A 12,000-nucleotide genomic window follows, 5' to 3' on the forward strand; every position below is an offset into this window, starting at 1 on the left:
GCAGCCGCGACATCCAGGCGTCCGTTCCGACGAGCCTCGAGGCGGGGAGCAGCGTATGCGGGTGGGATCGGACGACGGCGGCATAATCGGGGTAGGGGCAGGGGGGCGGAGTTCGTGGCCAGCCAGAACCGGGGGAGGGGAGGCCGGGGGCGACGGTTTCGGGGCGCGATCTAGGAGCGGCACCGTTGTGTGGGATCAGGGAACGAGACTGAAATGTAGGATCGTACGACTGAGATTATAGAATGGTAGACTGGATGGTTGAGATCGCAAAATGGCAGAACGACAGGCTACCCTTACCGCCTTAATAAGTAGTAGAGATGTATATCTCTCATGCAATTATTGCGATTTTTTGCATCCAAAGGTCGAAATAGAAATTTTCTGCATTTTGAAATTATATAGGATTTTAAGTTATATACAAATCTAATCATGCATTTTTTATTTTTGTGTTGTGAGAATAATACATTTAAAAGTGGCCTGAAAGTTGAAATATAATAATGTGACTTTCAGAGATGCTCTTGATCTGACACACACTGACAGCCGTCCAGATCAGACCCATTTTATCCCTCGACCCCGCCTCGAAAGAAATCCATACCGGCCCACTCAGCCCGCGCAGCCCATCCTCCAACCTGTTCCATTCATCTGTAACGGATCAAAGCCCACTTGTCCTTGTCCCTTCTCCCCTCCGGCCTCAGCTTCCCTTCCCCGTCGTCTATCCGCGTCAGTTTCGACTTTCGATTCCCCTCGCCCTCGCCGACGGCCAGACGCCGAACGTCTCGCCCTCTCCCGACGCTCCCCGCCTCCCCCTTGATCCGCCGAGCGCGGCGGCCGCCGCCGCCGCCGAACCCGATCTCCCCCCCTCCCGCGTGACAGGCACGGCCTCCCCTCGGTAAGGATGCCCCGTGCCCATGGTTTGCCCTAATTTCCCGACACGTACCCCGCGATCCCGCTCCCATACGACTTCCCTGCCGCCTTTTTGCGTCCTTCGATCCTTTTCTACGTGTGTTTCTTTTCGTTCATCCAGCGATTGCCGATGTGGAGTGGGATCGTGTTATATGTTCGCTGGAATTTTTCTTTGTTTTCCTGTGTTAGGTCGCGGAGATTTGTGTGCTCGTACCTGCGAAGAATTGATCGTGTGGGATTATATTCTACGGTTCGGTAGTTTCAGCGTCAGCTCTCATATGAAATGTTGCTGCTGTCGTGCTTTGCGCTGATCAGGTTATTCTGGAATGCACTAGTCTAACCAAATAACCCAGTGGTTTATCACACAGATAACCCTTCTACATGTTTAGCGGTGTTTAGAAGAATAGGCATGTTTCCATATTGTGCTGGCACATGGTCTGTTTCCTATTGTAAGGTTGGCCTGACTAATCTCTTAGTATTTAAAATTTCTGCAGTAATTGTGAGAATTGTAGCTACTTAATTTTCGAACGGTTGCCTTCTAGCTTAATATTTCCTGTCGTTTTTAAGTGACCCTTTTATATATTTTTATGAATTTTCTTTTTGCTGATGTGGCTTGATGGTTCTCATCTCTAGCTCTCCCCAACTTGCTTGAGACTAAACAGATTTGTTGTTGTCATGTCATTTGAACTGAATGACAGATATGTAACAACCAACTGATCTATGGATTAACTTGAATATAATGTCTGCCTTTCATTTTCATTGCTGCACTTGTTATATGTTGTTCAAATCGTTTTAATAAAAGGTACTTTTCTTTTTCAAAGGATTCCCTTACTGTACCGACTACTTATAAATGTATCCTTTTTTTCTGTTTCAGGTTGGAAGGGTTTGCTGTATCATGCATTTTTTGTGGATAATCTTCATTTTCTCTTGAGTCACCGATTCTTTTGTTGTCTTCAAAATGTCGGGCTTGCTGAACGTATGTACTTGCACAAGTATACTTGCCATTGGGTTTTCTTGCCACCATTATGTATTCATGTTGAAAGGCAGGCCTGGTGTAGTGGTGAGAGCTGTATCACTGAGTCACTAGGTCATGTGTTTGAAGCAGCCTCCGCATTTGTGGGGGAAGGATTGCTTCGATTTACCCCTTTTTCAGACCCCACTCATGCGGGACCCTCCAGCACTTGGTCTGCCCATTATGTATTTATATTCTTTCCATTTGTTTACCACATTGGGTCTAGAATGGATGTTTTTCTTTGGTGAAAGATAAATTTCTACAACTTTAGTCGTCAGCAGACAAATCTTTTTAGAGATTTCATGCAAGAGTTATATGAATGGAATCATCATCAAAACTACATTGCCAGTTGTCACAACAATATTTGTAATGTTCGATATATGTTACTTATATTAGGTGAAGTCAAATTTGGGCACTGTTAGACAGCCATATTTTTAATGTTTGATATACTCCCTATGTCTTTTTGCCTGTTATGGCATTGTACTGTGGTCCACTTCGGACCTTTCTCTCTTTCAATATAATGATGCACAGTTCTCCTGCGCGTTCGAGAAAAAAAATGTTTGATATACGGTACTTGTATTAGGTGGCAGTAAAGTTTGTGCACTGAGACTGTACCAACAGTTAAATCAGGGAAGATGTATTGTTTTGTTGTGATCTGGTAGGTCATTTGCTTGTTTGTACACTCCTTTTTTTTGTGGACAACAAATGAGTATTACATCTTGAACTCTTTGATGACTATCTCCTACTCAAACGTCTTTAGGGGCCTGCTTATCTCAATATGGTTTGCAGTCTTAACTCAATATTATGTTTATTTTTTACTAACTCATTTTTTCCTTGGCAGTCAAACCTTAATAGTTCGGCATCAAATCTTTCAGACTCAGCTGGAAGGCCATTTACAGCATCCTTTTCGGGTCAATCTGGATCAATTCCAGGTTTTCATCATTCTGGTGAGCATATATATAATACAAAAACTTTTGTTAGTTCATTTATACTACATGGCAGACATTAAGTAAGGTTTGTTTTCCTGACATTTTCAAAGGCTTGCATAACACTCATGGAAGTTACAATCTTCCGAGTATGCCTGGATCACTTGCACAAAGGAATGCTGCCATGAGTGGCCTTCCGTCCTCTGGGGTTCAACAACCTGGAGGTAGCATTCCTGGGAGATTCCCTTCAAACAACCTTCCAGTTGGCATGCCTCAGGTTCTAATGCTCACCTTTATTCATATAGTGCAATTCATTTCCTTATTTGGTGGTAAACATACATGTTCACTTTAATGTCTTATGGGATCCGAGAACCAATTTTTATAATTCAAATGTATGTGTTCTCTGTCTGCACATCCATGTGGAGCAAGATGATTTATTGTGTGGTCCCTTTGCAGATTCCTCATGCACATTCAGGTGTCAGTGGTAGAGGGATGAATTTTGGCGCAGGTCCGGCATTTAGTAGCAGCATGAATATTGGTGGTAACATCCAAGGCTTATCCTCGGGCTTGGGCTCCGGTGGTAATCGCAATTCTGTTCATGGGATGCCAGTATCTTCATCTATAGGAAACTCGGGTCAACGGATAAGTTCTGTAGGAAATATGGTAAGTGCAAGCAATATTGGAAGAAATATAGGCACTGGTGGTTTGTCCGTGCCAAGTATTGCATCACGAATCAATTTGAATGGTAGTGGTGGGAGTGGTAGTCTGAATGTGCAAGGATCCAGTCGAATGATGAATGGATTGCTTCATCAACAAGGTAATTGATTACATGTACCCATAAACAAGTGAAATGTTATATTTTTTAATAGATTTAGCTGGACTCCATGTGCTATGGTTGGCTGGCTTGTTTCTGGTCAGTTGTAGCATCAACTCTTTAACATTTTGAATATGTTGGTTGTCCACTTGCTTCATTTCTTGCTCTAAGATTCAAGCAGAACACCCACTTTTCAACTTTTTTCTTGGCATTAAAATTTGGCGATGAGAAATAAGCAGCCCACTGCTCCATAATCCATATGATGTAATTATCTTTTGTAGCCTTTTGAATCAGCATGTAGGTATTGCTAGTTTTGCTTTGTGGGAATATGTAGTGCTAGAGAGTTTTAAATTTCTAGCCTTTTGAATCAGCATGTAGCCTCATGAAAGTTTCCCCGGCTATACCAAGTTCTGAACATTTGACATGCAGTTCAACTCATGACCCCAAATGTATATAGCATAACAGTATCCTGATCATGATAAAAGCTTGTTCATTTTTTATTTGTATAATTGTGAAACAAGCATTAAGGATGAAACAGAGCACCTCTTAGGGAAGGAGGATGAGATCAGACATATATGGTGAGAGTATTTTGGCAAATTGTTCAACGGGGAGAATGGGGATACAATCTTTCACTTAGACGACTCTTTTGATGACACCAATATACACTTAGTGCGTAGGACCCAAGAATTTGAGGTTAGAGGCATTGAAAAGGATGAAAGGGAGTAAGGCGAGGGGCCCTGATGGTTTCTTAATTGAGACATGGAGACACCTCAAGGACACATTTATAGTAGGGCTAACCAAGTTATTCAACCATATCTGCCGATTAAACAAGATGACTAACGAATGGAGAAGTATATTGGTATCGATCTACGAAAGTAAGGGAGATATTCAAAGTTGTACTAATTATTGGAGAAATTATTTGATTAGCCATACTATGAAGCTATGGGGGAGAGTTACCGAACATTGTCTGAAAGGAATGATGAGGATATCTATGAACCAATTTGGTTTCATGCCCGAAAGGTCAACCATGAAAACCATTTTCTTAATAAGACAAGTGATAGGGCATTATAGGGAGCAGAAGGACATGCACATGTTTTTCATTGACTTGGAGGATGCTTACAACAGAATACTATGGAAATAATGGAATATTATTTGGTGGGCTTTAGAGAAATATAAAATTCCAATGAAGTATGTTTGACTCATTAAGGACATGTACAACAATGTTGTGACTAGTGTTCAAACAAGTGATGGAGACATAGATGACTTTTCGATTAGAATAAGATTACATCAAGTATCAGTTTTGACTTTTGAGCCCTTACTTTTTTCCTTAGTGATGGATAATGTCACAAGGGACATACAAGGGGGTATCACTTCGTGTATGTTTTTTGCGGATGATGTAGTGCTAGTTGATGAAAGTTGGGTAGGAGTAAATATGAAACTACAAAACTAGAGTTGTGGTGGGAGACTCTAGAGTCAAAGGTTTTCGACTCGGTAGAACTGAAACTGAATATACAAGATGTGACTTCAACGTTACTACTCACGAGGAAGGATATGTTAGTTTGGAAGATCAAGTAGTGCCAAGGATGGATACCTTTCAGTATTTAGGATCAATGCTATAGAAAGATATGGATATTTATGATATTAGACGTAGAATCAAAGCAGGGTGGATGAAGTGGTATCAAATGGCGTTCTATATGACTAGAGGCCAAGTGGGTACCACAGAAGCTAAAAAGACAAGTTTTATAGGACAATGATTAGACCTGCTATGCTGTATGATACGGAATATCGGTCTACAAAAAGATGACATATTCAATAGAGAAGTTTTGTTGAAATGCTTATGTTGTGTTGGATCTATGGCCATACAAGAAGGGATCAAGTCCAAAACGATGCTATACATGGTAGGCTAGAGGTTGCACCAATTGAATTTTTTTTTGTCCAACATCGATTGAGATGGTTTGAACATGCCCAATGGAGACCTCCAAGAGGCACCATTGTGTAGTTGAAATTTAAGACATGATAGCAATGACCAATGGGAAGATAGATAGAGAGGAAGATCAAGATCAATGTGGGAAGAGGCAGTAAAAGGAGACTTGAAGGGTTGGAATATAACTAAAGATTTAGCCTTGAATAAGAGTGCATGAAAAGTAGCTATCCACGTGCATGAAGCCATGAACCTTTGAGTTGTGGTTTTTGTTGGGTTTCAACTCTAGCTTACCCCAACTTGTTTGGAACAAAAAAAGCTTTGATATTGTGAAACAAGCCTTCAAAAATTCTGATGGTTAAGAAGTGTGCTGTTTATTACGTATCTGTTTATCAGAGTGCATGTCTCATCCAGCTTTTTTAATCTCTGAAACCAGCAACTCCTCAGTTGATAAATATGCTTGGAAGTTCATATCCAACATCTGGAGGTTCATTATCACAGAGCCAAATTCAAGCAGGAAATAATTCTTTTAGTTCTATGGGGATGTTGCATGATGCCAGTGACACTGCTCCATTTGACATAAATGATTTTCCCCAATTGTCTGGTCGACCTAGTTCTGCTGGTGGTCCGCAAGGACAATATGGTAAGAATGCTGGAAACTAATATATTTCTTAATTATTATTTGGATATTGATTTAGCTAATTTCTTTAAATTACAGGATCACTGCGCAAGCAAGGAGTTGGTGTTAATACCCTTGTGCAACAAAACCAGGAATTCAGCATTCAAAATGAAGACTTCCCGGCTTTGCCTGGATATAAAGGTTGTTCCAGTCAAATTTGTTATTATATATCTTCTTAATATATAAAGGGGCACAGCTCTCCTGCGCGTTTTCGAGAAAAAAATTTGTTACTATAAATTGTCAGTTGATTTAGTGGGATTTCCTCATTTTGCCGTCTGTGGTGCCTGATCTGTTTGATTGTGTTACTATATATGACATTGACCTTTCAATATCAGCTGTGTATCTTGTGCAGTTTGTTGTTATAAAATGTCCTTTGTTACTAGAGATGACAATGGGTATACCCATAAGGTATTACTACCCCATACCCACACCCACGACACAAAATAACCTCATCGGGTTACCCATATACACTGGTGGGTATAAATTTACTCCCATACCCATACCCATGTGGGTATGAGTCAACCATCGGGTCACCCGTACCCACAAAAATTAAACATCTATTAAAATATTATATTATACAAATGTCAAGTATATCCATCTAAATATCATTACAAAATTTCTAGCATCATTTAATCATCCATTCAACACACCAAAGATAATTGGATAAAGTAGTAACACTAGGATAGTACTACATAGCACATTACATGTTTCATTACATAGTCATTAAATTGTCGTTAAGCCTTATATGACATTATGACCTAAAATGTTGTTAAATAGTAAAAACGATGGATGACTAAAGTCCAAGTTTATGCTTGGACTAAGTTTATATTGGGTATTTTATACCCACGGGTTAACGGGTATGGGTGAAGGCAGAACGTTCTAATACCCGTTTACCCATTGGGTGAAGATTTTGCCCAATAACAGACCCACGGGTAGAATATTTAGCTCACATACATACCCTAATGGAGTAAATACCCATCGGGTATCGGGTCGCGGGTACCCATTGCCATCTCTATTTGTTACTCTGCATTTGTTGAGCACTTAAGCTTAGCATTGAACTGTTTAGTTTCAACATAATGACCCTGGTTTGTATTGTGAGCTCCTGTCGGTGTTTTGGGTCCGACCGCGCACCCAGGGTTGCCCCTCGAGGTGCTTTTTTGGAGTAGGACGGTGTTACCGACTGTAGCTCGATGGTTCGTGCTAGATGCACGAGAGACAGTAAACAATTTTGTACAGGTTCGGGCCGCTTTGAGACGCGTAACACCCTACGTCCTGTCGTGGATACTTTGTGTGGTGGGTTACAAGAGGGTTCCCTAGTATCGAGGATGTTTGAGAACTTGGTAGACGACTAAGTGGTGAGATGATCTTGAAGGGGTGTCCCCCTAGGCCTTATATATTCGACCGTGGGATGTTACATTTACATGCGGATATGATAACCACGTGTTCCTAAGTAATAGTGAACCGACTGAGTTTATCTTCCTATAATCTCGCCGACTTATAATCCTTTGGCTCCGACATCTGAGGGCGTTGCGCGGGAAAGTCGGATCAATGCTGCAGATAGCGTTTAAGTTCAGCAAACCACATGGGCTCAAGTTGATTCGTCCTTGTGTTGACTGTTGAAAGTTCCTCCCCTGGCCCACGAAGGGACGGCCTCGCGGAGTAATGGGCCTGGGGTCTTCCGTGAGGCCTTCTTGCCTTCTAGTGGACCCGGGGGATATCTGTCCCCCACAGCTCCATTTTCCCATTTACTATTTTTCTTTTCCTCAAGTTAATCAGAGGTTATTACACTTTCATAAGTTTTATGTGAAATCTTTTTGGCTGCCTTGTTGCAACTGGCCTTTTCCTTGGCAACAGTAAGGTCCAATCGTTAGATTCTCTTGTACTCCCTCTATTCCAATTTATAAGGTGCTTTAGTTTTTCTAGATATATAACTTTTGCTTTACACTTAGATATACACTGTGACTGTCTAGATACATAGTAAAACTAACGTATCTAAAAAAGCCGAATGGGGGGAGTTCTATATACTGTCCCATTTTTGACAATCCCTGCGTCAAGTAGAAATACATGACTAGTATCCAGATGAGCATTTGCAAACCTGCCAAAGGTATAACATGATGTGAACAGCTCTTAACGGCGAACTCATCATCTTTTCACTCTTATAAAGGGGTCTGCTTTACTACATCGGATATTTGCAACAGAGACCCAGAAGGCAAACACAAGTTTGTGAGTGATCATAGCCATAGGACCTAATGGAGCTATAGATGGATTGTATAATCATCGTAAGCCTTGATTACACTCGTGGTTGTTATTGATATCCAACAGGGTGGATACACTTTAGACTAGGCCCATAGCCACAAATTTCCTGTGTCTATGGGGTTTAGGAATGGAGTCAATGAATGTGGTACACTATTTGCGAGAGGTTCCCGCATACCCGGGTTGGGCGACATTCCTGGGTTGAGGGTCGATGCCTTTGACCCTGTCTAATGTGACTATGACTCGGCCAAAGATGTGAAGAGGTTAGAGAGAAGAATCTAGGTAACAATCTTGTCTTTTTGGATGTGTTATCCATCTTTTATCTCTTTGGTGACTGACAACAAGAGTGGTCTTCAGAGTAACAAAAAAACTCCACAACAATAACGAAGAAACCCGTCACTGAGCATATTAACAAAAAAAGAGGAATCAATTGAATCCCTGGCTCTGTATCAACATATTGGAGTTTTTTTACCTTGTGTTTGTAGGAACGAGGGGCCAATATTGGGATTATTCATCAAACCGCTGGCCAACTAAATTATCACGGATCATTATTATTTGATGTCTGGTAAGGGGAGATCTGAAAACATGCGCATAGCGTAGAGGTTGGGGAGCTGTTATGTGACCTACAGGTTGGGAGTTGGACTCTCTTTTTTTCTCGAAAAGGAGTTGGACTCTCTTTTCTCACAAAAGGGTCACTCACTGTGCTATTTAATAGCCGGGCTTTGGCCTTTTTTGACCCTGTGGTTGGGATTTCCTCTTAATATAATATCTTGCTTTTCTGTAATATGGCGAGATTTGTAACGTAAACAAAGGGTCCAATTATAACTTGCATGTTTGTGCGAACATGCCAACCAGCCTGTTATCCTTCTGTCAGCATTCTAGTAACCAAAACCAAAAGTGAGCACATAACCCTTGTTTTTTTTTCCTATTGAAGTTGTGGAATCATCTTTCAACAATTCATAGAGAATAATCAGAATATATCGTATGATCTTGTCATGTTGTGCTTGTACATGGAAACAACACAAATACACTACTACAATCCATATAACTAGCCTTATCCTTCTGTCAGCATTCTAGGAACCAAAACCAAAAGTGAGTACATAAGCCTTGAGTTTTCCCCTATTGATGCTGTGGAATCATCTTTCAACAATTCGTACAGAGAACTTGTTGTATGATCTTGTCATGTTGTGCTTGTACATGGAAACAACACAAGTACACTGCTACAAGCTACAATCCATATAAGTCATGGAAGGTAAATCAGGCCTTTACGAGGTAGCACACGAACCATCCAGAGATGTTCAAGTCCTTTAGGATTTCTCATGAGACCTGATCATTTCAACCAAAATAGATCAAAAGAATCTCCTAATTATGATGCAATTGTTAGTTGTTACTGAGGTATGATGTTGTGGCCCTTTTGCTTGGAAACGCATACCCTAGGCACTGTATTGTATGAAGCTTCACATCCCTTTTTGTTTCTCGTGTCTTTTCTGAAAAGGGTCAGACCTATTGCTGGCGGTTCCCACATGAGTGAGGTCTGTGGGTAGGAATAACTGAATAACCGAGGCAAGCCTTATCCCTGCATTTTTGTAGAGAGGCTGTGTAGAACCCAGGACCTTTGGCTCAGTGGAAAGGCTTTTCACCGCTGCGTTGTGCCTGTCCTCGCATCTTTTCTGATGCACCAAAATGAAACAAGGTTTACAATATGAAACAAACTTTTGCAATAAGGTTATACTTTTGACCCAATTATTACATCCTTTTTTCCCTTCTTTACAAAGGAAAAACTAGCGTTGCACTTGGATGAAATGCGTTTAATATTTGCTGCTGAATCATTTTTCTATTAAGAGGTCATTTTTCCTTAGTTGTGTTACAAGTCTTGAGCATTGTTATCTTTTTACCTGCCTTTTGAACAGATTCTTCCTCATTGGAGTATCACTTCATAAACTTGCACAAAAAAACAGAATATATCTTATGTTTTATCGATGTTTGACATTTTTATGTTTGGAAAATTTAAAAATCTATTGTGTTATCAGGTAACCCTTCGGATTATAATGCTATAGAGTTGCATCACAAGGAACAACTCCACGATAATGTACCTGTAATTCAAGCACAGCAGTATCCTGTGGGTTAATTTTTCTCTATTTTGAATAATCATCCCCTTGAATTGTCTTTTTTTTTTTGACATAATATGCACACATACACAGATGGCAAGGTCAGGCTTAGGAAGTAGCTACCTACCCAATCGACAACAACACCAGCAAGGTGCTAATTCAGTAAGTATCCCACGATTTTCCCAAACAACCATCTTATTAATGTTTCCAGAGGGATGTATCACTTTGATGTTTATATTTCCTCTTAGATTGAACGATGGTAGTAATCTCAATTATGTTCTATCAGGTCCAGAATGGCGGATCCCACAATATTTTACTGAGACCACCCAGTCAAACTTCTAGTTTGGGATCATATGATCCATTTCTGCAGCAATACCAGCAGCCTCAGCCTCAAAATCATTTCAGATTGCAGCAGATGTCTTCAGCTGCACATTCATATCGGGATCAGATTCAAAAGATTCAGGCGGGACCGACACCACCTGATCCATATGGCTTGTTAGGATTTTTGGGTGTTATAAGGATGAATGATGCTGATTTAGCATCTCTTGCTTTAGGAATAGATTTGACAGCATTGGGTTTGAACTTGAACTCGCCAGATAATCTATACAAGACATTTGGCTCACCCTGGTCGAATGACCCAGCAAAAGGAGATACTGATTTTCGAATTCCAGCTTGTTACCTCTTTGACAAAACTCCTCCACTACAGGTAAGCACCCAGTAACTGTTGGCTACTTTCAATAATGAGATTTTTTTAAAACCACATTATCTGATATAAGCACCCGAATTTTATGCCGTTGTGTCTGGTTCGTATTACATTTTAACAAATTCTGTGTTGTTGCAGACCTTACTTTTTCAGAGGTTTCACATAGTAACACTATTTTTCGTCTTCTATAGGTACTTCCACAGTTCTGCCATAATATTTTACTTTATTAAGCTTGTCATTTACTCCCCATAGTTTAATCTGACTATAATTTTCTTACAGCATGCCAAAAGATGAAGCTCAGCTGTACTCTGCCAATGAACTGTGAGTACATAGAGGCCATTTCTTCAGCATATCTTGGTGCTATATTTATCTAAATTCTCATGTTCCTTGCCTTTAATGTTTCTGGACTTTTTGTTAGTACTTTATTAAGTGTTACGACCATATATCAGTAATTTCCTTGGCAATGATTAATATCTTTGTTAATGCTGTGAAACTTGTTCATAAACCAGCTGCCAGCCTGATGACGGGTTAATGATGCAAGTTTCTACTTATTAGAAGCAAATGTTACCTTCATTTATGGACCTAATTCAGTGAACGTTGAACAAACTGAGCTTCTGTGTTATATAATTTGGCAGTTTTTCTGTTTTTTAAGAATTATGTAACTTCTACACATTAGAAACCTAT

General features: G+C 40.4%; 1 protein-coding gene across 3 annotated transcripts in view; it reads left to right on the plus strand.

Annotated features, from left to right (window-relative positions):
- Positions 1-651: 651 nt before the first annotated feature.
- LOC100381661 (uncharacterized) overlaps positions 652-12,000 on the plus strand; it is a 28,955-nt gene continuing 17,606 nt past the window's right edge. Inside the window, exons 1-12 of one of the 3 annotated variants that reach the window (XM_008679275.4) lie at positions 652-886; positions 1,775-1,876; positions 2,754-2,859; positions 2,952-3,115; positions 3,295-3,655; positions 6,010-6,216; positions 6,292-6,393; positions 10,536-10,624; positions 10,707-10,775; positions 10,900-11,319; positions 11,455-11,507; positions 11,596-11,637. In XM_008679275.4, coding sequence (XP_008677497.1) covers positions 1,859-1,876; positions 2,754-2,859; positions 2,952-3,115; positions 3,295-3,655; positions 6,010-6,216; positions 6,292-6,393; positions 10,536-10,624; positions 10,707-10,775; positions 10,900-11,319; positions 11,455-11,507; positions 11,596-11,637 — 1,631 coding nt within the window. In that variant the 5' untranslated portion in view covers positions 652-886; positions 1,775-1,858. The other 2 variants (NM_001318231.1, XM_035967012.1) reach the window with 2 other exon arrangements.

The sequence above is a fragment of the Zea mays genome, chromosome 4 (assembly GCF_902167145.1).
Source record: "Zea mays cultivar B73 chromosome 4, Zm-B73-REFERENCE-NAM-5.0, whole genome shotgun sequence".
NCBI classification, from domain to species: Eukaryota; Viridiplantae; Streptophyta; class Magnoliopsida; order Poales; family Poaceae; genus Zea; species Zea mays.